The sequence below is a fragment of the Ovis aries genome, chromosome 17 (assembly GCF_016772045.2).
Source record: "Ovis aries strain OAR_USU_Benz2616 breed Rambouillet chromosome 17, ARS-UI_Ramb_v3.0, whole genome shotgun sequence".
In the NCBI taxonomy this organism is placed as follows: Eukaryota; Metazoa; Chordata; class Mammalia; order Artiodactyla; family Bovidae; genus Ovis; species Ovis aries.
Window position 1 is genome coordinate 11458015 of NC_056070.1, and position 27691 is coordinate 11485705.

Below are 27691 nucleotides of genomic sequence, written 5' to 3' on the forward strand. Positions count from 1 at the left end.
TCAGTCCCAGGTGGGCAGCACATCCGACAGCCTTTTAGCACACACGCCCTTGCTAGGGCCAGTGACAGAGGGCAGACATCCCAGCCCTCTCTTCCCATTAACTTTGATGTCACACACAGAGGTCACCAGACAATTCGCAGTCTTTGACCCATATAGTCCAGGGGCCATGGGACATCATGCAGGCTGTTTGGGTTTTCTTCTAATCAGAAGCTCTCTGCAGTGACTTTTGCTGCCTTTCCATGCCCTGTGTTGGGGCGGTGGGGAGGGGAGGGAGAGACACAACCTGATTCACCTTACATCTCACGCTTTCCTTCTCCACGCTCTCAGCCAGAGGGCAGAAGCAAAAATCTGTGCTTGCTTCTCTCTTCTCCATTTCAAATATTTTTGGTCATTGTTTTGACAAGATGGTGGCCTTTGACTTGTGGACCTGGGAATGTGGTTTCCTTACTCTCCTTATGGACTAGTCCTGTAACAGTAGGTGCCTTGCATTGGCCACTAGGTTGAGGAGGATTGCAATTCAGTTGCGAATCCATTTCCAAGTAATTTTTCTAATATATTGGGTTGGCTGAAATGTTTGTTTGAGTTTTTCCATGCAGCTTATAGAAAAGCTCAAAATAATTTTTGCCCAACCCAATGCAGAAAGCTGAGCACCAAAGAATTGATGCTTTTGAACTGTGGTGTTGGAGAAGACTCCTGAAAGTCCCTTGGACTGCAAGGAGATCCAACCAGTCCATCCTAAAGGAGATCAGTCCTGGGTGTTTATTGGAAGGACTGATGCTAAAGCTGAAGCTCCAATACTTTGGCCACCAGATGTAAAGAACTGACTCCTTGGAAAAGACCCTGATACTGGGAGGGATTGTGGGCAGGAGGAGAAGGGGACAACAGAGGATGAGATGGTTGGATGGCATCACCGCCTCAGTGGACATGGGTTTGGGTGGACTCCGGGAGTTGGTGATGGACAGGGAGGCCTGGTGTGCTGCAGTTCATGGGGTCGAAAAGAGTCAGACACGACTGAGTGAGTGAACTGAACTGAGTACAATCTCATTGAGTCATTTCCCAGACTCAAATACTTCTATGACTCTATTCCACACTTAGCTTGGAGTCCAAACTGCTTACTGTGCTCTGAAGTCTCCACAATATGGGTTCTGCCCTCCCCTTTTTTTAACTTCCCTCTTCCTACTCCCTTCCTTATTACTGTATGTATTTAGTTCTAGAGCAAAGCTGATCCACTGAGTAAAAAATGCTGGGTGTGTGGCACCTGGGCATTTCTGTTTTGTTTGCCTTTTAAACTCTATAGGGTGAGTCTGTTGCTGGACTTCATGTTTCTCAGAGAATCTTCACGTACATATTTTTGCTTGGTTCTTAGAAGAATCCTGTGATATAGGTATAGCAAAGATTAATATATATATTTCACAGATGAGAAGAAGTGAAGTCCAGAAAAGTTAGGAAGAAATGGCCTGAACCTCAGGGGTTTTAATTCTAGACTGTTACCACTCCACACTGAAATTTTTATTGATAGTAATATCACATCTTGTCAGTTCTAAATATTTAATTGTCCCCTATTTAAAAATGTAAAATAATTAGTAAAAAGTGATGTCATTTGGCCTCTGATTACTTGCTTAATAGATTAATAGCTATCACACAGCTATTATTCCATAACTCTTTATTTCCTATATAACAATGTTCATGCTCTGAAATTATTTATGATTTGTTTACTTATTTGTTGGTTGTGTTCTTCCACTAGAATATACACCTCACAAGGGTATTGACTCTATTTGATCTAGAACAGTGCCTAGCACTTAATAGGAAACTCAATAGCTATTGATTGAATAAATAAACACACTATTCAATTGTTTGAATAGTGTATTTGATCTGCAAGGAGATGAGACCAGTCAATCCTAAAGGAAATCAACCCTGAATATTCTTTGGAAGGACTGATGATGAAGCTGAAACTCCAATACTTTGGCCATCTAATGCAAAGAGCTGACTCATTAGAAAAGACCCTGATGCTGGGAAAGATTACAGGCAGGAGGAAAAGAGGACAACAGAGAACAAGATGATTGGATGGGATCACTGATTCAATGAGTCTCATGTCCATGAGACGGTGATGGACAGGGAAGCCTGCAGTGCTGCAGTTCATGGGGTTGCAAAGTGTCAGACACAACTGAGCAACTGAAAAATAACAACAACTTTCAATTGTCATTTTATCTCTTTGCATATGATTTATTATTGTTAGAAGTGAAGTAGTAATCTAACACGTCATTAACTTAATCCTAACTGAAAATAATTTTTAAAATATATTTAGCAAGAGATATCTATAAACTCTTTCTGCATAAATGAATGAATGAATGAACCTTCATATCATACAGGGAAGCCACTTAATAGAGCTTTGTTTTGATATTCAGAGACACATTTAAATTTTGTTTGCCTTACTGGCTTTTTGTGTTGTTTGAGGGGGAGGATAACTTATTAAGTATTTTTGGTTATTGTCAATTGCTATGGTCTGAATGTTGTGTTCCTAAAATTCATATATTGAAATCCCATTCCCTGGAAGTGTAGGTAGATGGGGTTTTTAGAAAGTGATTAGGTCATGAGGATGGGGCACTCATGAATAGGATTCAGTTAGTCAGTTCAGTCGCTCAGTCATGTCCGACTCTTTGCGACCCCATGAATCGCAGCACGCCAGGCCTCCCTGTCCATCACCAACTCCCAGAGTTCACTCAGACTCACGTCCATCGAGTCAGTGATGCCATCCAGCCATCTCATCCTCTGTCATCACCTTTTCCTCCTGCCCCCAATCCCTCCAGCATCAGAGTCTTTTTCAGTGAGTCAACTCTTTGCATGAGGTGGCCAAAGTACTGGAGTTTCAGCTTTAGCATCATTCCTTCCAAAGAAATCCCAGGGCTGATCTCCTTCAGAATGGACTGGTTGGATCTCCTTGCAGTCCAAGGGACTCTCAGGAGTCTTCTCCAACACCACAGTTCAAAAGCATCAATTCTTTGGCGCTCAGCTTTCTTCACAGTCCAACTCTCACATCCATTCATGACCACTGGAAAAATCATAGCCTTGAGTAAATGGACCTTTGTTGGCAAAGTAATGGCTCTGCTTTTGAATATGCTATCTAGGTTGGTCATAACTTTCCTTCCAAGGAGTAAGCATGTTCTAATTTCATGGCTGCAGTCACCATCTGCAGTGATTTTGGAACCCCCAAAAATAAAGTCTGACACTGTTTCCACTGTTTCCCCATCTATTTCCCATGAAGTGATGGGACCAGATGCCATGATCTTCATTTTCTGAATGTTGAACTTTAGGCCAAATTTTTCACTCTCCTCTTTCACTTTCATCAAGAGGCTTTTAGTTCCTCTTCACTTTCTGCCATAAGGGTGGTGTCATCTGCATATCTGAGGTATTGATATTTCTCCCAGCAATCTTGATTCCAGCTTGTGCTTCTTCCAGCCCAGCATTTCTCATGGTGTGCTCTGCATCGAAGTTAAATAGCAGGGTGACAATATACAGCCTTGATGTACTCCTTTTCCTATTTGGAACCAGTCTGTTGTTTCATGTCCAGCTCTAGCTGTTGCTTCCTGACCTGCATATAGGTTTCTCAAGAGGCAGGTCAGGTGGTCTGTATTCCCATCTCTTTCAGAATTTTCCACAGTTTATTGTGATCCACACAGTCAAAGGTTTTGGCAAAGTCAAGAAAGCAGAAATAGATGTTTTTCTGGAACTCTCTTGCTTTTTCCATGATACAGCGGATGTTGGCAATTTGATCTATTGTTCCTCTGCCTTTTCTAAAACCAGCTTGAACATCTGGAAGTTCACATGTTGCTGAAGCCTGGCTTGGAGAATTTTCAGCATTACTTTACTAGTGTGTGAGATGAGTGCAATTGTGCAGTAGTTTGAGCATTCTTTGGCATTGCCTTTCTTTGGGATTGGAATGAAAACTGACCCTTCCAGTCCTGTGGCCACTACTGAGTTTTCCAAATTTGCTGGCATATTGAGTGCAGCACTTTCACAGCATCATCTTTCAGGATTTGAAATAGCTCCATGAATAGGATTAGTGCTCTTATAAAAGAGGCTCCAGAGAGTGCTCTAGCTTCTTACATTATATGAGGACACAACTAGAAAGTTCAGGCTATGAACCAGGAGGGGCAACCTTCCTAGAGCCTTGGTCTTAGACTGCTGGCCTCCAGAACTGTGAGCAATAAAGTTTAGTTGTTCACAAGCTACTCAGTTAGTGGTATTCTGCTGTTCAGTTGCTCAGTCGTGTCTGACTCTTTGCGACCCTATGGACTGCATTCTCTGCTACATCAGCCCAAATGGACTGAGACACCTGTCAGCTAGCTTATTTGTCCTTATCAAAGGGAGCTCAGCTCTGGAACTGATATATTTATAATGTAATTTCCCTAAAATTACTATATTTAGATAGCTCTTGGCATCTTTCATTAAACTGGAGTTGTTCAATTATAAGTGTTTGAGGTCAAGATAGCTTTCAGCCCTTTCACTGAGAAAAAAAAAGGCAGCGTGATCCAACCTTTAATTATTATAGGATCAAAAAAATCAAACGATTTGAAGGATTAAAATAACGAGTTCAGTATTCTGATTCTTATTCCCAGTTACCGGAACTCGTACACGAAGAACGTCTGTGTGGAGATGCTGCGGGATGGTTATCATAAGTCCTTTACCGAGTTCTTTGCTCTGACAGAGAAGTGGGGTGCCCTGAGGGAGGCTGCGAGGGTCCGATCCCTGTCCTGGGCACAGAGACCCCTGGAAGAGCAGCCTGACAAGCTGGATCACTTCTACTACTACCTGACCAGGGCTGAGACAGCTGAAAGGAAAGGTACGTGGAGGGGTTTGGGGAAGCAGCACCGCCGAAACCAGAGCAGGGAGCACCTGAGGGCAAGTTCCCAGTTGCTTCATATGTGAATTTAAGACCATTAGGACACCTCAGCACAATTCAGCCTAGTCAACCAAGCATCTTCATGGAATGGACAGTAGAGAATGCTGACCCACAAGAGTGCCCAGACACACGGCCGTCCTGGCGATGTCACTCTAAGCCTGGGGAGACACTAAACAAATAGCACCTAGTAACATCTCCAGGGCTTCCCAAAGTATTAAAATCTTTGGTGTCATTAATTATACATCTTTATATAGTTTTTTTCTTTATATGTAATCTGAATATTGACTTTCACTGAGGAGCCCTTTGCAGAGTATTGTAATTTGCCAGTTAAACTTATTTTCTAGTATTTATAGAATGGAATTTGAAGGTTTTATCCTTAAGTTCTATGCTTAAGATTTCTATCAGAGAATTCTTATTAGTGAATTGTGAGGAGACAGGAAAAGTCTGTAACCCATAATTATGAATAAAATTGTTAATTTTTTATTTTCTATCACATCATCTCATTAATTCCTTTTTTGATATTGTAAATTTTTCCAGAAGGTCAATATGTTTCAATCCACTCCAGCTATATGATATCATTGTCGTAAGTATTTGTTAGTTACATGTCCAGAATTGGTCATTTTATACAATCAAAGAAAGGAGATCCCCAAATTTGGCATATACATTTGGTATTCTCAATTGTCTTTTTTGACATTTTTTGTGTGAAAATACCATGGACTCAAAAAGAGAGAAGCCTTAGGCTCCACCATGAAAATGTCTCTGTTTCATTGTACAGCACAATACATAAGTGAACTCGTGTGTGTATGTGTGTATGTGTAGATGAGAGGTGATTATTTGTATAATGAAAATATTTAACTACAGAATTGACTTTGAAAAGAGTCCTTTGGTAAATTTTAAAATGTGATTTACATATACGTTCTCAAGAAATTAACTGTTTTAAATTTTAAAATGCTATTGTAAAAAAAACTTATTTTCTAGGTCAGGCCCAAATTCTGAGGTGATATTTACACTGAAAATAGACTTGATCAAGATAAAATTTGTTCATAAGTCATTTTTTTCAAGTTGAATTAATTTGATTCATTAAACATTTTAAATAGATGCATTCATTTTAGTAGCATAATAGGATAAATTTAGGCCAAACACATCAGTAGTCATTAAGTATCATAAAAGAAACTTATAAAGCATTTTATAATTATAAAGAAACTAGAATGCTAAATAATCTATTTGAAGGTAGAAAAATACTTTATTTGAAAAAGTAATTATATATAGATTAAAATGATTCTCCAATCCCCCAAATTTAAAAAGTCCGAGCTTCATAATAGCCAGTGTCTTATACACATGTGCAAGTAATGAAATAGTTTCTCACTGAGTAGTTTGTCACGTGTTCTTGGTAACTAAGGTTCTATTTGATAAATGGAATAAAATTACTTCTTGCTCAGAACAACTCTTCTGTAGGGTTATTGACTTCAAAATGCTGTGGCTTTTGCCTGGTTAAAATACAAAAAGTTAAAATTATTGCAAAAAGACATTATTGGAAATACATCAGTTGAAGGACAAGTAAACATTTATATGCTTCTCTGAAAAGAAATGTGTAGTTTTTTTCACATTTAACACATGAACTTTATAGGAGAAAAACTGTAATTTAAGAATGTCCTAGAAAGTAGTGCAGGGAATATGTATAGAAACTCTTAATAACTTGAATTAATTCTAAATCTTAAAACCCATGTATACCACACACTTAATCTAGGATATAGAAATCTGTTAATAGTTCCTGGACGATTTCACCCCATATGTTTGTGGAATCGGAGACAATTATCTTGAAGCAGCATCGTATCTTTGAGTATTCTTATTGCTTCTCATTGGAAAGACCATCACTCTAGGGTCACAATGAAGTTCATTTAATCAAAGCTATGGAACTAACAATAGTCATCTCAGGTCAGTTCTGTCTCTTGAGACTCACAAAGCAGAAACCCAGAGTTATTTAAATTACTTTTCAAAATATCATTTTCTGTTTTATAGCAAAGAAATGTTTAAAGAAAGCCGAGCATTCTTTTTGGATCATTTTCCATTTGTTACAAAGTATTTCTTTGTCCCTGATATCATTCTTATATGACCCAATGTGAGTCATCTCTGTACCATCTGTAACATGATTAGGGCCTGGTGCCCCATGGGACTGAGGAAGAGATGGCAATAATGGTAATGGGTAACCGAATCAATAGATAATTCAAACATTATTTACACTTGACTTTAAGTTATTGTCAAGGGTTAAGCAGCAATTTTTTTCTCTAATAACATTTATTTAAGATACCCAAAGTATGTTTTACTCAAGCAGAGTCCCACTGGATGTTTGTATAGTTTATATAAAGAAAAACAAAAGTGAGTGTCTGGTGAAATAAGTTTGAGAAACAACCATGTGAATTAACATATACATTAAGCAGGTTGGTTTGTTGCAGGACTTATCAGAGCCTTTGACATGTTAATGTATCGTGTGTTTCACTGAAAGAGAGAAATTAGTAGGAGCACTTTCCAAATTTATTTCATCATGAGATCTCCTTTTAAGGCAGCATAGTGAATATTGGTCTAGGGAATAAATCAACAATAAAATTGATTTTCATCTTAATATAGCTGCTGGCAATTTGAGGAAATGTTGTGCAAGCAAGGAGAAAAGGCTGTTTAGAATGTAAAGGGTATAAACCATGTGTTTGTATTATTCAAAGGTTCAAAACTTTCAATTTTTCCATAGAAGAATAGCTTAGCTGACAAGTAGTCTTTAAATATGTAATCTAAATAGCTTCTAAGCAAAACCAAAAAGTTTATCAAATGTTGGAAACTGTTTTTCTATTAAAGCTTAATTACTGAAAAATGGAAAATTATTTTAGGTTTGCATACATATTTTTTTAAAGCTCTTTGTGTCACTTTTTAAAATGGAAGATATGAAACATTTTATTCACAGGTTTTAAAACTACCAGTTCTCTAATCACTGTGTATGTGGGCTTCCCTGGTGGCTCAGATGGTAGAGTCTGCCTGCGGTGCAGGAGACCAGTGTTCGATCCCTGGGTTGGGAAGATCCTCTGGAGAAGGAAATGGAAACCCACTCCAGTACTCTTGCCTGGAAAATCCCATGGGTGGAGGAGCCTGGCAGGCTACAATCCATGGGGTCACATAGAGTCGGACACAACTTCACTTTCACTTTCAATCACTATATATGAGTAAGAATATAAAATATTACAAAACAGATTTTAATGCTCTATTCATATTAGGCACAGGTCCAGAATGGAAAGATAAAGCACAAGAGAAATCAGTTCTGAAATGAGAGTATTTCTTTTAAATAAATTGCTCAGGGTTTTACCCCCTACTTTTCACCTAAGCTATTGCTTATTGTGAATAACCTTTAAAAGGCAGAAAGTCTCTGCAGAATCTCCAGTTCCTTCAAAACTGGGGAATAGGGAGAATGTATTTTAACTTTAATTTTTAGTTCTAAAACTTATTTTGAGATAAATGTTCATTTCCTATGGAATTATGAAGTAGCGATTTCCCTGGGGGCATAGTGAGAAAGAATCCACCCACCGATGCAGGGCACACAAGAGATGTGGATTAGATCCCTGGGTCAAGAAGATTTCCTGGAGGAGAAAATGGCAACCCACTTTAGTATTCTTGGGCTTCCCTTGTGGCTCAGCTGGTAAAGAATCCGCCTGCAATGTGGGAGAACTGGGTTTGATCCCTGGGTTGGAAAAATCCCCTGGCGAAGGGAAAGGCTACCCACTCCAGTATTCTGGCCAAGTATAGTCCAAGAGGTTGCAAAGAGTCGGGCATGACTGAGTGACTTTCACTTACACTTTCTGGTATTCTTGCCTGGAAAATGTCCATGGACAGAGGAGCCTGGCAGGCTGCATGGGTGTGCAAAGAGTTGGACCCAACTGAGCGGCTGAGCACAGCACAGCATACACAGTGTGTAAAAGCTGACATTACGTAGGTCTTAAATTTCTCTGGGAACATTGGAGTGACTTATGTACAGTTTTCAAAAGTTAATTTTTGTTGTAATCAGCCTATTGTCAATTTTTTCTCAGCCTTTTGACTTTAATCGTATAGGAGTACCAGTGGGCAATATGTAATGCTTTTCATAATTGTAATTATTTCAGGCAGATATAGATTGACTCTTCTGATAGTAGTGAGCAATTAATATCACTTAATTCCAACAGATAGTGATTGCTGTAAAAAGTCCTTGGAAGGGTAATCCATAGCCTACCATTTACTTGTGACTGTGTTTTTAGCACAAATGCAAAGAAATGCAAAGATTATGTATTTTTTCATGTCCACCAATAGAATGAAATCTACAAGAAAGAAGTACAATTTAGCACAAACATTTTTGTTTAAGTTTATGACTGTTTGCAATGAAGTTTGTAAGACTGATTCATAGTTTATCAGTATATTTTTTTGTGTACAAATAGGTCAGATATTTGCCACTTTAGGGGAAAAAAAGAGGGATTTAATAAACTGACAGCTAATAAACTAGTAACTTCCTGAGTGAGAGAGATGACTAGTATTAACACATTTTCAGCAGAAGAAGATACTCATAGAAAAGATATGCTAGAAATCTACTGTTTCTTAACATTGCTAGTAACTTGTACTGTCAGGAACGGTGCTGTAAAGTGTATGGAATAGACAGTGATCATCATTTCTTGTATCTATCTATAAGCTGCATGCTTACTTTTTCTTTTGGGTGAAAATACCTTGATATTTTTAGATTTCATCTGCTTTCTTCCTTTATCTTTTTGCCATGGTTAGGAAACATTGCATTCTCTGGAATCTCTAAATACTTTTCAAATCTTCAGTGGGATAAGTACTTTCTGATACCATATACTCATTTATTCCAAAAGAACTGAGCCCATTGCTAGCAGACACCATTCTGTTTTTGTCTTATATAAAGTCTACTATATCAACCAAAGAGTATATCAGTCTGAGCGCTTCAAAAGATTTTTTTTTCTCATGTGTACATCCTTTAATTAATATAACTAGTTTAATAGTTAAAACACATTAATTTTTACATTTCCAGTTTTTAAATAGTTAATCATGCTTTTAAAGAAAAATAGAAACTAAATGTCACTATATTGGTTTGCCATTTTAAGAGATGTGCCTTGAGACATTTTTCTAATGCATTTTCTGATGTTTTTCTCTCTTTGAAGAGTACTTTGAAGAGGTCTATAATAACTTGTACGCTCTGGCCTGTTACTTCAATAATTCTGAAGACAAGTGGGTTAGAAACCACTTCTATGAACGATGTTTTAAGATTGCTCAAGTCATCAAAATAGATGGTGGGAAGAAGGAAGCCGAGGCACATGGACACATGGGGCTGCTCTTCGAGGAGGATGGTGAGTAGCCCTTTGCCAGGGTGCCCTAGGGGCTTTGGAGGCTCTTGAGTCCAGGCAACCAGAAAGCATGTAGGGGTGGAGAAAAAGACCTGAGGCTTGGTGTTAAGAATGTAAGTTGTGTGTGCTGTGTGCTCAGTCTTGTCCAACTCTTTGCTACCCCATGGGCTGTATGTAGCCTGCCAGGCTCCTCTGTCCATGGGATACTCCAGGCAAGAATACTGGAGTGGGTTCCATTTCCTCACCCAGGGAATCTTCCTGATCCAGGAATTGAATTGAGCCTCTTGCGTCTCCTGCCTTGGCAGGTGGGTTCTTTACCACTGTGCCACCTGGGAAGAATGTAAGTTATTGAGATTAAAAAGCAAAGGGATGTGACTTTGGACTCACCCTCTATATTGCTACTCTCATACCCCAGCTGAGTACTCAGCCTAGAGTTCCCAGCAGCAGCATCACAGAGAGAGAACTTCTTCCCAGTCTTCCACGTACATCTTTCCTCCGCATTGCACCATTTCAAATTATTTTTCCTTTCGTGTAGACCTTTTCATTCATTTTAACTTGATTTCTCATGTTTGAAAATGGAAAAGAGGAAAGACACACATGGTGATTTTCCTGACCTGCCAAATCCCATATATTCAATCTCTATAACTCAGATACCATTTGTTGTGGTTTTATAATAATTTCTGAAGGAAATATTTCTTTATAAATAATGTCATGCTTAATAATGTTATATTAAGACAAGCCAAAGCCTGAGACAAAACCGCAAATTCATCAGAAACATATTTCTTATGGTGGTTTAATAAAGATTGTGAGGAGAAATTTAAGAATTAAAGTTATTTGTGGAAGAATAGTGGTTAGATCATTTACAAACCAAATATATGGGAAGATGGAAATATTTGATCAGAAATAATTCTGTTTCTCCCCTCAAAGCACTCTCATCTCCATGAGAGTTTTTGGCAATAGGGTTAAGTTAGAAAATATTTGCTATTTTATGGCTAGAACTGCCTAGGACTTTGAGAAAGGAGGGGAAAAAAAGGCTTTCATGCCTCAGGAAATTGCGCATTGCATTCTACAGCATGGTAGGTACTGGAACGTGGCTGCTGGTCAAGGGCTCTCTTGGGTGATAGGTGTGAAGAAGAGCAGAACAATTCAAAGAAGTGAGAGCTCATAGGTCCTAGATTCAAGGAAGGCAAGACGGAGCCAGAAGGAACTGGTGGGAGAGGACTTCACTGGTGGTCCAGTGGCTAACACGCCAGGTTCCAAATGCAAGGGGGCACAGGTTTGATCCCTGGTCGGGGAACTAGATCCCACATGGTACACAGAGAGGCCAAAAAAAAAAAAAAAGAGTAAGATGTAAAAAAAAGAAGAAAAAAGAAGGGACTTGTGGGGGACATGAAAGATGGATGTAATTTAGGCAGGTAAAGAAACAGGAATATATTCTGTAAGGCAGAACTACATAGACCAAAGCAAAATTAGAGAAAATGGTAGGTGCAGCAACTTGGTTAAAGTGGCAAGTATATTTCTGAGCAGTGACTGGGGTTGAGTGTGTATGGAAAGATGTGGGTTCAGAGTTTGGGCCTCTGTCTCTTCAGTCTAAGGAAAGGAGTGTGATAGGAGTCTCACTGTGAGACACCCCATGGGAAGAGGAAGGGGGAATGGTTAGGAAGCTGCTGCATTCATTCCACCTTGAAGGAACAATCCAAGAGTATTTAAAAGAATATATTTGAGCATATCCATAGCAAGAAAAAAAATTATTTTTTGGCTTCACCTGTGGCATATGGGATGTCAGTTCCCCAACCAGCGCTTGAACCGGTGCCCCCTGCCTTGGGAGCATGGAGTCTTACCTGCTATACCACTAGAGAAGTCCCTACAGTACAATTTAGGATGTCTCAAAGCAAAGGGTTAGCAACATCAAGCGATACCTATACAACAGAGTTCAGTGCAGTCATGAAATTACAAATTAGAGCCAAATTCATTCGTTTAGCAAGTATTTGTTTAGGACCTAATGTCTAGAGATAAAACAGCTAGCAAGATAGACAACCTAGATGTCCATCAGCAGATGAATGGATAAGAAAGCTGTGGTACATATACACAATGGAGTATTACTCAGCCATTAAAAAGAATTCATTTGAATCAGTTCTGATGAGATGGATGAAACTGGAGCCGATTATACAGAGTGAAGTAAGCCAGAAAGAAAAACACCAATACAGTATACTAACACATATATATGGAATTTAGGAAGATGGCAATGGCGACCCTGTATGCAAGACAGGGAAAGAGACACAGATGTGTATAACGGACTTTTGGACTCAGAGGGAGAGGGAGAGGGTGGGATGATTTGGGAGAATGACATTCTAACATGTATACTATCATGTGAATTGAATCGCCAGTCTATGTCTGACGCAGGATGCAGCAGGCTTGGGGCTGGTGCATGGGGATGACCCAGAAAGATGTTATGGGGAGGGAGGTGGGAGGGGGGATCATGTTTGGGAATGCATGTAAGAATTAAAGATTTTAAAATTTAAAAAATAAAAAACTAAAATTAAAAAATTAAAAAAAAAAAAAGTTAAAAAAAAAAAAAAGATAGACAAAATATTTTCCTTGCGACACTAAGATTGTGCTGGGAAAAACAGGCCTTAACCATTCCCATCTGCTATAGCGCATGAACTAGTGTTAAATGCTGTGACGGAAAATGAGGCAGAGGAATAGATAGCAGTTGCTACTTTACATACAGTGTTCACCTTCTAGAAGCTGAAGCATGGAGAAGGTGAGGGAGTGAGCCTTGTAAAAATCTGGAGGAAGAGTTTTAGAGAGAGGATGTAGGGAGTGCCCAGTGAAGGCTCAGCACTGTCTGGAACTCAGTGAGGAAGGTGGGGGATGAAAGGAAAGGAGCCAAGTTTAAACTAGGAGGTTGGGATCACATGGGAGCTTGTAGGCCAAGCTGAGGACTTTGGATTTTATTCTGAATTGTGTGAAAAGTGAAAGTTAAAATGTTAGTTGCACAGTCATGTCTGACTCTTTGCAACCCCTGCAACCCATGGACAGTAGCCTGCCACGCTCCTCTGTCCATGACATTCTCTAGGCAGGAATACTGGAATGCTGCTGTTTCCTTCTCCTGAGGATCTTCCCAACCCAGGGATCGAACCTGAGTCTCCCACATTACAGGCAGGTTCTTACCATCTGAGCCAACAGGAAATCTCAAAATATATATCAGTTTAAGAAAATGCTCATGGTACATTAAAGAAAAAATGAGATCCAAACACAAGGTAAAATATAATTATATTTGGCATGTGTTATGTACCAACCAAGTGTTAACAGTGGTTGTTTTCTGAATGTGGGGATCATACATAGGTGATTATAGAATTATGTACTGAAGAGTTATTACTTACTGTAATTGAGAAGTTACTTGTTAAAACTCTAGAGCCTGTTGTTAAAAGTAAAGTTTAGTTTTTCAGTTTGTAAAAATGGAATAAATTCTTGCTTATGTAAAATTCAAAGTAAAATCTTTGCATAAGCTTTTTAAAATGATTATTTTTAAGCTTTTAAAAAATGATTAGCTTTTTTTGAAGATGAGGAAACTGTGGCACAAAGAAATTGAGCTTGTTAGTGCTGGGGCTGGTGTTGACTCAGCTGGCTTCAGAGCCTGTGTTGGCAGCCACCGCCCTACGCAAACCAAGAACTGCTTTACTTTCAACTGTGAAAATTCCCCAAAATTATACACTACAGTGTAATTTAGCACTTTCTCGTTCTCTACTGTAAGTATATCCCTCAGATGTTGTCTGTCTTATTTTGTTTTTATAATTGGAACCATCAAATTCTCCAACTATGAGAAATCGAAGAATGGAACTTTCAATTACAGACTCCCCCCCCAAAAAAAAGAATTTAAGAAAGAAGTAACAAATAATATACGAAAATTAAAGCTAAAGAAGCAGGGCTACCCTGATGAAAGTTTAGGATTGGCCTCATTGAGTTTCAGATAGCTACCACAGACATATTCTGAACTTTTCTATACATTTTATTTCTGATTTTTAAAACTTGATGTGATATTTTTAAATTTTTTACAGTAAAAAACACATAATAGAATTTACCATCCTAACTATTTGTGAGTGAGTTCAGTAGTATTAAGTGCATTCTCACTGTTGTGTAACAACAGTTCTGGTCTCCAGAACTTTTTCATCTAGCAAACCTGGATCTCAGTACCCATGAATCAACACTTTCTGATTTTTAAAATCTGTGAATGTTTGTATTGGAGGATTTATAAATTGTTTTCTTTCTTTCTTTATTCATTCTTCTATTCATCCACTTATTCAACAAATGTTAGAGCTACTTACTAATGGTTACTAATACAAGTTAGCAGCCAGGGCACCATATCAACTTAGTGGCTGAGAGTGAAAATGAGTTTGGAAAATGTGGTCAAGGTGGGGCTGCTGTCAGATTACATTCACGGGTCAGTGGCTTACTCACAATTAGATGCCCCCCCCCCCACAGCATGATAAAATGTACCCAAATGCCATAATAAATAGGATGTTTTGTCTATAAACCTATTCTTAAGTTAGATTGTGTTTGTTTGGGGTGTTTTTGCAACTCCTTTTTGAAAGATCTGAACTAGTTTTCTATGCCCTTAATCAGTTCATTGGCCACAAGACCTGTGCCTTTATTGCCTGATTGATAAAATGATTTGAGTTGATATTGATGAAAGTTTTAGAGATTCAGTTTATAAGTTCGTAAGTTCATTCATTCATTCATAAGTTCAGTGTACTTAGGAGGATAAACTAGGACTACTTAAAATACGGGACTAGAGTGCCATGAGGGCTCACCTGAACATGGGGTCCCCCTGAGGTGATGGTGTGTAGCTTCCGCATATCTGATCTGATGGGTCCAGACAAGCCCCATGGAGGCCCCACAGCAACAGCTAGGTGGCAGCTGTGCCCAGAGGCAGGTGGCAGCCTCCTGGTTCCAGGGCGCCCATTCAGGTTAAAGCAGGGTACCAGCCAGCAGATGGCAAAGGGCAGTTTGTCACAGCGCAGTGAAGTAGGCTGCAGTCCAGGGCATGGCTCCAGCACCCTCGGGGAACTAAAGAGCAAATGAACATGAGCAGAAGCCATGTCATGGGGACTGGGCACCTGGGTGCATTTGGGGCCATTGTTCAGCCCACAAATACACCGTCTGACCAGAGCACAAACTGTAGTCTCCACTGCTGCTAAAGATGGTGCTGGTATGCAATGTGGACTGGCTTCCATTGACTCAAAGACTGGCTGTCTATTCTTCAGTTCAGATATCTGCTAGGGTAGCAGGCATGGAGTACTCATGGTCTGACAAACACTTGTAGCAGATCAGAGGCCGTGTCTTCTTTCAGAATTGTCACCTACTTGGAAGGACAGATGGATAAGCAGCATTCACACCACATCTGTGGAGCATTGGAGAAAGTTCTCAGACCCTGGACTGGTAGGAAACATTCCCATACATTCCAGAGCAGCACACAGAGGTCTGGCAGGGCTGGATGTCAGAGTCTGGGAGAGAGATGGTTTTCTAAGTGCTGTGATTAAGGAAGTACCAGGCTTCTCCCTGGGTATGGTCTGGGACCAATAACAAGATGATGTGCCAGAACCTTAACTTCAGTCCTCTCTTTCCAGGTCACCGTTTAGTTGTTGGGTCAGGGAACTAGGATCCAAGTCTTGCAGTTGCAGCTTTATTAGTGGTAAGCAAAGAACTGGTGGGTCTGAGCACATCAGCATTCAGAATTCAGCTCCTACCTTCTTTGCTTCCACTGATTTAGGATCTGAGTCCAAGCCTTGCCTTTGACCAAATTAGTGAACTTAGCACTGAGACTAGCCCGTTTCCTTGGAGTCTTGTAAGAGTTGAGTCTGTTTTTTGGGAGAGCTAACCTGGAGGATTAGAATTGGTCAAGGAAACACTTGATTTCTATCTAGCTCTCTGTCCTGTCCTGTCTCCCCCTAGTTCAAAGAGGGCTGGCTTCAAGCAGCGTCTCTCACTCTGCCAACAATCTATTCCATTTCAACTCATATGGACTTGGAATGTGGACCCCCCATCTCGGGAGGCAGAAGGATGATAAGAGTAGACGTTGGGTGACCACCGTTGGTGCTGATCATCTTCCCTGAGAACAGGCAGGGGGAGGCCCTTGTAGGAACAGCTTAGGAAGTGCACATCTCCCAGTTCCAGAGTTCTTCATCTGTAGCTGTAGCACCGGGATTGAGTAAAGACTGACCCAGACCCACAGCGTTGATTCCAGATTCTCCTAGTAACCGGGACTTCTGCAGAAGAGTTGTCCTGGTTGGCTTGGTCAGTTCAGAGCCTACAATTTACTGTTGACAGCCAATTCTTTGGACGAATTCTGGATGGTGTATTCCAGTGGGATTTGCCAAGGGGCAGAAGGAACCAGAAGGAGGGTTACAGTGGAATGGCTCCCCCTCCCCCAGACCATCTGGTAGTGCAAGACAGATCCAACACAGGAGGCCCCACTCTATGGGCTTCCCTGGTACCTCAGGTGGTAAAGAATCTGCCTGCAGTGTAGGAGACCCAGGTTCAATCCCTGGGTGGGGAAGATCCCCTGGAGAAGGGCATGGCAACCCACTCCAGTATTCTTGCCTGAAGAGTTCTATGGACAGAGGAACCTGGTGGCCTACAGTCCATGGGATTGCAAAGAGTCAGATATGACTGAGCGACTAACACACACACACCCCATTGTAAAGGACTGTCCCCTTTACCATCTTCATCTCATGGCTGCTGCTGCTGCTAAGTCGCTTCAGTCATGTCCGACTCTGTGCGACCCCATAGATGGCAGCCCACCAGGCTCCCCCGTCCCTGGGATTCTCCAGGCAAGAACACTGGAGTGGGTTGCCATTTCCTTCTCCAAAGCATGAAAGTGAAAAGTGAAAGTGAGGTCGCTCAGTCATGTCCGACTCTTCGTGATCCCATGGACTGCAGCCTACCAGGCTCCTCCGTCCATGGGATTTTCTAGACAAGAGGGAAGTAGAATTTGGAAGCCCACTTTTCTTGTCTTGTACATAGATTTGGTGGTGGTTTAGTCACTAAGTCATGTCTGATTATTGTGATGTCATGGACTGTAACCCGCCAGGCTCCTCTGTCCACAGGATTCTCCAGGCAAGCATACTGGAGTGGGTTGCCATTTCGTTCTCCAAGGGATCTTCCTGACCCAGGAATCAAACCCAGGTCTCCTGCATTGCAGGCAGGTTCTTACTTCCCTGGTGGCTCAGAAAGTAGAGAATCCACCTGCAGTGCAGGAGACGTGGGTTTGATCCCTGGGTTGGGAATATCTGCTGGAGAAGGGAATGGCTACTCACTCCAATATTCTGGCCTGGAGAATTCCATGGACTGTATAGTCCATGAGGTCACAAAGAGTCTGAGTGACTTTCACTTCCACTTTATCCTGTTTTGTAATAGTCAGCCTTTTCCTAACACATCCTCCACCCATTGTAAGGAAGATGCCCCCTTTCATTTTTTTTTGCATTAATTTTATGAGGGGCAGTAGTTCAGCTTTCCTCTCAGTGAAGTGTCCACTGTGTATTACGTAATGACTTTCAATATCATACACACACATACCACCAAAGGAATTCTATCACTGAGAGTCCTAACCCCACAGGGGTTCCACTGCTAAGGATTGTTCAAAGCTAGTTCCTGCTAATGATCTCTAGCCAGCCATCCTGAAGGCTGACCACAGTATCACTAGCATTTTCTTCCCACTCCCATCTTGGTCTTTGATTTCTTTCCAACCCCCCTGACTTGCTTCCAGAAGGCCATGTTATTGGCCTGGAGAGATGCCCGGTTTGCTGGGACAACTGCCATGCTAACAAAGTAATTGGTCAGCCGCACTCACAGCAGGCCTACCAGGGCCACACTGCTCTGAGAAAACTCAGAGAGACAGGAGCAGAGCAGGTGTGCAGGTCTCCCATTGCCCTTCCATTGGATGCTCTGTGTTTAGGGAGCTGTTGTTACACTCTTGGTATAATCGGGGACCAGACCCAATAACAACATGACATGGCAGAGCCTTGACACAAGCTCTACCCTGTCACCTCAGCATCCATCGTTTGATGTCAGATCAGCCAGCCCTTCCCCTGTGATTGGTATGGAGGAACGGATGAGGTCTCTGCATTGGGATTGCAATCACAGGATTGTTTGTTGTTTGGAGAAGGAAAAGGCAACCCTCTCCAGAATTCTTGCCTGGAGAATCCTGTGGACAAAGGAGCCTGGTGGGCTACAGTCCATGGGGTTGCAAAGAGTCAGACACGACTGAGCAACTAACACACATAGAGTATGGCAAAGAAAATCATAGGCTATGTCACAAGATTTGCCACCTAGGCGTTCGTAATTTCGGGAGCCCCAACCTCTTTCCTGTCAGGAGAGAACTTTAGGGTCTAAGCCTTCGCTATAGGTCAGGATTCATTGCCCTAAAAATACTAAACCTAACTGGTTTCTTTGGAACTTTGCCAGAGTCCATCTCTTTTTCTAGGAAACTAGTCTACAGGGTATCAGTTCTGGACAAGTTAACCCTTATTTGTTAAATCTGGAAGTTCTGTGTAAGGAGTGACATGAACATGCAGAGACTAGGGTCAGATTATGAGCACAGAAGTGCTATCCTTTAAAAACTAGGACAAAGTCGGTAAGATGGTAAGCTTCAAAAGGATCTCTACCACCGAAGACTCCCTGTTTTAAAGAGTGGATCAAAGTGGAAGCATCAGTTAAACCAGAGGATCCCTGTGCTATACGACACGTTCTCATTAGTTGTTTGTCTTCTATGTAGTATCAGCAGTGTACCTGTGGTGACCTGGATGGGAAGGAGGTCCTAAAGGGGGGGATGTAGGTACGTGTGTGGCCGATTCATTTTGCTGGACAGTAGCAACTAACACGTTGTAAAGCAGCTATACTCCAGTAAAAATTAATTAAGAACAAATGAATGAGCAAAAGTAAGAGAAGATCCAATTTCAGTCCTAGAAGAATGCCTGCTAGATGCTGAAATTGAGTGAGTGCTAGTCTTACCAGCTAGCAGATCCAAGGGCAGACTGTCCATTCTGCTTGCCTTTAAATACCTAGACTAAATATTCCCAATTGAGAGATGTAGAAAATTAAAGAAAAACAAACCATTAATCTGAAAAACAAACCTATAAATGGAATAATTAGAAAAATTCCTAGTGTCTTCAGGAAGATACAAGAAGGCAGAAAAGTTTAAGGATAAAACTAAATGAGATGACAGTGAGCCCCAGATGAAGTAAGGAAGGCTTTCAGTGAAATGCAGGTTTCATTTCAATGAAATGAAATTATTCATAATTTCAATGAAATAAAATTAATTGGTAGAATTAAACTACAGAGGGGAAAAAGAAAAGAGCAAGATTGTGTTTATGCTCAGTCACTTCAGTCGTGTCCAGCTCTTTGCAACCCTATGGACTGTAGCCCACTAGGCTCTTCTGTCCATGGAATTTTCCTGGCAAGAATACATGCCTTCCTCCAGGGGATCTTCCCAATCCAGAGATCAAACCGTGTCTCCTGCATCTCTAGCACTGCAGACGGATTCTTTACTACTGAGCCACAGGGAAAACCCTAGTGTATAAAAAGTTGACACCACGGAATATTAAATCAGGGGTGTTGAGGGCAGGCAGACTTGGAATGTTTTCCTGAAATGCAGGTGAAAGACTAAGAAATGAAAACAATGACATTATAAATTTGGAAGTTTCTGAGATAGAGTAGATAATAGCTAAAATGAAAACAATAACCAAAGACATTTTAAGAAAGCTTTCTTGACCCCCACAAATGATGAGTATGCAGATTGAAATAGCTCTTTATGTTCTAGTCAAAAATATAAGGAAAGATCCATAACTAGATAATTCTCAGGAAATTTTTTGAACGACTCAGATTAAGACAGATTCGCACCTTTAGCTGAAGAGAAAACACAGATTGCCTGCATGGAAAGCAAAATTAGATAGTCTCATTTTTTTCTCCTTTGCAACAAAAAATGCCATGAAACAAACAAACAAGTAGAGTCCAGGGGATTTGAGGGTAGGGGAAAGAGAATGGGCTGCTATAAACTTCAGAGTAGGCTACAGAAGTAAGTTCTATTCCCATGTGAAGCAACTGGAAGATATTCTTACCTATGCAAGCTTCAGAAAATACACTGTGAATGTAGTTTCCCTGTATGCCATATTCTGTAACCCAACAAGAGATAAATCAAAGGTACAAATTTTAAGAAGGAAGTCCTAATATAAAAGAACTGACAGTATACACCGGAACTGGTTAAATACTAAGTGTATACAAATTGTCAGTAATTTTGGAGATAGAAAATACAAAGTATAAAAATTGTGTTGTATACAATATACACTCCTTTGAAGGAATGTTTAAAACTGTGTGATTAAAATTATTCTTTTTATGATTTTTTAAACATTTTATGGTAATGTTAGTTACATCAATGACTTATTTTAAGGTTAAATTTTATAAGAAACAGTTAAACATAAACTATAAAAAAATAGAAACTATGAAAAATAGAAACTATAGGCAAGCATTTATTTTAGTCTTAGGTGGGAAAGACCTTTGAAACATAAAAACAGTGGAACAAAGCGCAAAGAAAAGTGATGGGATTTATGGAAAGATAATGATATCTTCTCACTGCTCCAAGCTCAGAACCCAGTCAGAAGAAATACAGGAATCAAATAGATCATCATTGCTAAGGATAGGTGGGGAACAGAGCTTATATCTGTTCAAATCAAATCGATTATCTCACAGAATTCATCATAACCACCTAGCTGCTGAAAGTCAGCTCATGCTCAGACTCTCCTGTGGGTTCTAAGCTTGTGCCTGTGAACTTCAGCATGGCACTTGAGAACAGAGGCTAGAGAAAATGAAAGTTTAGGATTTCACCAGTCAGAGATATTGTTGCTCCTTCTCTGTGGTAAGAAGTAAACAGGGAAGGAGACAGGAGGTCCCCTCATGGAAACAGGAAGCTAGTGAAATAGCTTCCCCTCTTTCAGAAATACTGACAGATTTGATACATCAAGAAAAATTATTTATTGAAGACTTCATTTAATTAAAGAGAAGCTAAAACTTGAAATTATTGGAAACAAATAGGATAACAGATTAGTATAATTATTATATAAAGAACATTTACAAATTGCTAAGAAAAAAACACTTAACACACATAGCATTACCACAAACAAAGCTAGTGGATGTGATGGGAATTCCCGCTGAGCTCTTTCATATCCTAAAAGATGATGCTGTGAAAGTGCTGCACTCATTATGCCAGCAAATTTAGAAAACTCAGCAGTGGCTACAGGACTGGAAAAGGTCAGGTGTTTCATTCCAGTCCCAAAGAAAGGCAATACCAAAGAATACTCAGACTATCACACAACTGCCCTCATTTCACATGCTAGCAAGATTATGCTCAAAATCCTTCAAGCTAGGCTTCAGCGGTACATGAACTGAGAAATTCCAGATGACCATGCTGGATTTAGAAAAGGTAAAGGAACCAGAGATCAAATTGCCAACATCTGCTGGATCATAGGAAAAGCAAAGGAATTTCAGAAAAACACCTACTTATGGCCTCATGACTACGCTAAAGCCTTTGACTGTGTCATAATGAATGATGCACATTTGATGAAACACCACAAACTGTGGAATATTCTTAAGGAGATGGGAATACCAGATCACCTTATTGCCTACTGAGAAACCTGTATATAGATCAAGAAGCAACAGTTAGAACTGGACGTGGAACAACAGACTGGTACAAAATTGGGAAAGGAGTATATCAAGAGTACATCAGGTGACAGGTATATTGTCACCCTGCTTATTTAACTTATATGAAGAGTACATCATGTGAAATGCTGGGCTGGATGAATCACAAGCTGGAATCAACAACCCCAGATATGCAGATGATACCACCTTAATGGCAGAAAGCAAAGAGGAACTAAAGAGCCTCTTGATGAAGGTTAAAGAGAAGAGTGAAAAAGCTGGCTTAAAACTCAACATTCAAAAACTCATATCATGACATCTGGTCCCATCACTTCATAACAAATAGAGGAGGGGGAAAAGTGGAAAAAGTGACATTCTGTTTTCTTGGACTCCAAAATCACTGAGGATGGTGACTGCAGCCATGATATTAAAAGATGTTTGCTCCTTGGAATAAAAGCCGTGACAAACTTAGACAGCTTATTAAAAGGGAGAGACATTAGTTTGCTGACAGAGGTTCGTCTAGTCAAAGCTCTGGTTTTTCTGGTAGTCATGTATGGATGTGAGAGTTGGACCATAAAGAAGGCTGAGAGCTGAAGAATTGGTGCTTTCAAACTGTGGTGTTGGAGAAAACTCTTGAAAGTCCCTTGGACAGCAAGGAGATCAAACCAGTCAATCCTAAAGGAAATCAATCCTAAATATTCATTAGGAGGACTGATGCTGAAGCTGAAGCTCCAATATTTTTGGCCACCTGCTGGGAAGCACCGACTCATTGGAAAAGACCCCAATGACTGGGAAAGATTGAAGGCAGGAGAAGCGGGCAACAGAGGATGAGATGGTTGAATGGCATCACAGACTCAGTGGACGTGAGTTCAAGCAAACTCAGGGAGATAGTGAAGGGCAGGGAAGCCTGGCATGCTGCAGTCACAAAGAATCATGCACACAAAGAAAATAGAATGCCATGACTAGGTGGGTGAACAACAATAAATTATATACAATAAACTCTTATCCAGCCAGTCAAAATGCTATTTTCCAATGATTATGGTAATAAGAGCCACCGCTTATTGAGTGCTATGTGTCAGTCACTATAAAAGTGCAAATTCTGGCCAGTGGTTTATGAGTACTCACTTCCAGGCTGAAGCTTGGAGGAGCAGCTGAGTCCTTCCTTTTACCTCTGTTTTTGCCATGATGGCCATGGAGGAATTATGATGAGATGGTGAAATCTTGAGTTGGAAGCAGCCTGCTCCCTGAATGAGCATTTGGAGGGGAGCTGCTCAAGAGAGTCACTCTATCCTAAGGGGACTTCACCTGAACGAGAAAATTACTTTGTCTAAGCCCCTGGGATTTCAGGGTCTGTTTACTACCATGGTGCAGCCTCATCTAACTTTGACAGATACAATCTCCAACACTTGCATGCCCTCATTTGAATGAAAGATTTCACAAGTCTTGTGAATGGCTTTTGGCTGTTTCTCTGAAAATGTCACACTAAAGCTTTCCTTTGGGATGTGATATATAATGTCTTTGTGCTTTTTCCAAACACTTCCATTTTAACATTTTGAGACACTTTACAAATCTTTTTTCAATTTACTAACATAACTTAGTTTCCCAAAAATTCCATTTCTATTTTTAATGTAGAAAACATAGATGCATTTTATAACACATTTCTATATTGTTTGAATATAATAGATGAGCAACATATTTATGATTCAGAAAATAAAAATAGGTGACTTTTTTCTTTATTTTTTAATATAAATTTATTTATTTTAATTGGAGGTTAATTACTTTACAATATTGTATTGGTTTTGCCATACATCAACATGAATCCGCCACAGGTATACACGTGTTCCCCATCCTGAACCCCCCTCCTTCCTTCCTCCTCCCTCCCCATACCATCCCTCTGGATCAGAATCACTCCATCACAAGTCTGCAATAGTGTTTTGCCTGCTAGGCAAAACAGGGTCCTAAACTATTTCAACATCCCCTGATTATCATTATTGAAGAGTAAATCCAGGAGGAAATAGTGGTCTACTTGGCTGATCTTGTCTTGAAGTGTTACCACAGAGACTTATTACCTGATCATGGGTCTTGAAATTGGGATCCAAAACTTGAGCTCACTCACTCAGTCTGGACTTCTCATTCCCTTCACTGAAATCTCTCAAAGCTCCCTCTAGGCTAATTCAGTAACTCAGTGTGGAAGAACCACCAACCATGAGAGCAAAGATGTCGAAAATACACAAATAGCAGATGTGATTGTCAGCATTGAAAACTGCTCACAGACACTTCAGAAACCCATCAAATGAGAGCACTGAACCAGTTTCACAGATTCTCTAGATGCCTTATCTGAGAAATCTAGGGAGTCTGATCTGCTGTCCTCAAGATAATCTACCCTGAAAGTATCTCTGGCACTCAGCCCCACTGAACCACCATCTCAGGTAATGCATACAGCTCGAAACATCTAGCTGTCTGTGGACATTCTCAGAACAGGTTTTCACTGCTGAAGTACAGCTTTAGAGACACACATGTTACATGTAGATCCTTGCCAAGAATACTCAGACTCTCATCCTGTGCCTCTAGGGACGTTGTTGTTGTTTTAGTCATTCACTCATGTCCAACTCTTTGCAATCCCATGCAAAGCCCACCAAGCTCCTCTGTCCACGGAATTCTCCAGGCACAAATACTGAATTGGGTTGCCATTCCCTTCTCCAGGGGATCTTCCCAACCCAGGCATAGGACCCCAAGTCTCCCACACTGCACGCAGGTGTTTTTTTTGTTTTTGTTTTTTTTTTTTTTTTACCGTCTGAGCCACCGCGGAAGCCTAGAGACATTGGGTAGCCTCGAACCATACCAGTATATCTGCTCAAAAGAAAAAAGCCCTGTAGCCCTGCTCACCACCTAATATTCATAGGCTTTTGTATCCTTATATTTTTATTTTCCAGCTGCCCCAGCCTTGGGGCATTAACAACATGATTGTTAATATTGACTTAGACAACATTTTTGTGAAAATGCCGAGATCTCAACCCGCACATCTGCCCCTGAGGCAGAGTAGTAACGCCACCACAGATCATGGGCTGTGGTGAAAGGAAAGCAGGCTGAGGGTCTTATGCTCCCTCAAGTTCTACGGTCTCTCTCTCCCACCTAGAAAAAGCACCGGGATTCAAATGAGTAGGACTTTTAAAAATGTGTGCCCATTCACTCAGTCATGTCCGACTCTGTGCGACACCATGAACCCCACCGGGCTCTTCTGTCCATGGGATTCTCCAGGCAAGAATACTGGAGTGGGGTATCATTTCCTTCTCCAAGGAACTCTTAAAAATGGGTAAATCGTCGTTATATGTTAAAAAAAAAAAAAAGGCATTCAAAAGTTCGGTTGTTTCTTGTTATAAAAATTATTGGGAACATGTGTACACCCATGGCAGATTCATGTTGATGTATGGCAAAACCAATACAATATTGTAAAGTAAAAAATAAATAAATAATAAAATTAAAAAAAATTATTGGCAACACTTTTAGAATTGATCACGACACACAGTTGGGCCTCAGCACTGTTCAGGATAGAGTTTCTGGCTCTGCTCAACCTGGAGTTTGACTCATAAATTTCTGGGACCCTTTTCATTGTTGCCATCAACAGCCTGGCTTTCTTGCCTTCCACCTCGCCTTCTGTATCTCTCCGTGTACATTCGTATTTTCAGATCCATCATCTGCCAGACCATTAGACGCCCATCCTTCATTGGATGCCTCTTCAGAAAGTAAAGGAGCCCTCCAATCCCCACCCTGTCTCCTCTCTGCTTGAGCTCAGATTCACCACTGCCACGGGCTCCCACCTGCATCTCACTCATAACCATGTCTGAGATACTAGTTGTGTCTGGCTTTAGTGGGATAATAAGCCTTTTTCCCCCAGCCTGCAGTCTCTTATCCTGGAGCCAGATGTGCTGCCCGGCCTTCCTTTGCTTCCCCGGTGTTGGTGCTGACTGCTCTCAGTACCGCACACAACCAAGACGGGACCGTACTATGTATGAATCTGATACTCATTTAGAGAAAAATTTCAATCATATTTGCTATGGATTGAATTGGGACCCATCAAGAGATGTTGAGTTTTTCCTTTTTTTTTAAGAAAAGGCCTTCTTTGAAAAATTTTAATTTACTTGTTTATTTTTGTCTGTCCTGGGTCTTCATTGCTGCGCATCGACTTTCTCTGCTTGTGGTCAGTGGGCTACTCGCTAGTTGTGGTATGCAGGCTTCTCACTGCAGTGCTTCTCTTGTTGAGGAGCATACTCCCCGCCACCAGGGAAGCCCTTCTAGGTGTGGGCTTCAGTAATTTTGGCTCATGGGCTCTACAGCGCGGGTTCAGTAGCTAAGGCACACGAACCTAGTTGCTCCCATGGCATTTGGAATCTTCCCCGACCAGGGATCAAACCCATGTCCCCTGCACTGGAAGGCAGACTCTTAACCACTGGACCACCAGGGGAGTCCCCAAGAGGTTGAATTAACCTCAAGTACATGTGAATGTGACCTTATTTGGAAATAGAGTCTTGGCGAACGATCAAGTTGAAATGAGGTAATTAGGTGGCCCCAATCCGATATGACCGGCATCCTTATAAAATGGGCAAATTTGGGTGCAGAGAAAGACGTACAGAGGGAAGATGTGAAGACATAAGGAGAACCTCATCTACAGGCCAAGGACCAGGGGACCTCCCTGGTGGTCCACTGGGTAAGACTTACCTTCCAATGCCAAGAGTACAGACTCGACCCCTGGTTGGGGAGCTAAGATCCCACGTGCCTCGGCCAAAAAAAAAGTATCCAAAGAACACCTGCTAGGAGTGAGGTATTGAACAGATTCTCCCCGACAAGCTCCAGGAGGAACTAGCCTTGCTAACCCATACCTTGATTTTGGACTTCCAACCTCCAGGACTATGAGAGAGTATATTGTGTTATTTAAACCACCCAGTTTGTGATTCTCTGTTATAGCAGACTCAGGAAACTAATACAATATTTGATATAGTGTCAGTGATTTTTGTTAACTAAAAAAAATGGTTTTTTTTTTTTAGGAAAAAATAAAGGAATATAATAGTGGAAGGTGATATAATTGGACATGAGAAGGATGTAATGTTCTCTTGTTTTAAACACTTATTGTGGGTGGTGATCAATTGAATATTATCTAAAATAATATAAGAAAAAATTTTTTAAAACTCCTTAATATCTAATATAAACAATCTCTTCCTAGAGTTTTGGCTTTTTACCTTACTCTATATTCTATTACAAAAATGACTTCATTTGGTGAGTATTTTTATTATTCAGCATTTGAAATGAAATTTATCGTCACAGTATTCAGTTCTCAAAAAAAGGTTGAAATATAATAATATAATCAAAGATTTTAATATTGTCAAAGATGCTACATCAAATGGATAGAAATTTCATGGTAATTTCTTATTCGTCATAGAATAATGTTTGCCAGTTTAATAGAAAAACAGCCTTAATAACTAAAAGAAATGCAAAGGATATATCAGTTTTTAGTGTGGTATTTTATTTTCTCTTTCATTTTATTAAAAATTAATAGCGATGTAAGCTCTGTTGAGAGGATTTAAAACCCATCAAATATACAAAATCTTAACTGAGACAGCCCTGGAGAAAGGCACCAGTGCTGTGGAATGGTGGCAGACTTATTTTGCTTTAAATGCTATTTCACACTATTAGAATTGGTTCTTGTGTGTGTGCTCTTTTATTTGGAAAGCGAAACTAGCTA

General features: G+C 40.4%; 1 protein-coding gene across 1 annotated transcript in view; it reads left to right on the forward strand.

Moving 5' to 3' along the window:
• The window catches only part of TTC29 (tetratricopeptide repeat domain 29), a 272705-nt gene that overhangs the window by 38774 nt on the left and 206240 nt on the right, over positions 1-27691 (forward strand). The window contains exons 5-6 of the mRNA XM_027956246.3: positions 4617-4840; positions 10084-10269. Of these exons, the coding sequence (XP_027812047.1) occupies positions 4617-4840; positions 10084-10269 (410 nt within the window). The remainder of the gene's footprint in view (positions 1-4616; positions 4841-10083; positions 10270-27691) is intronic.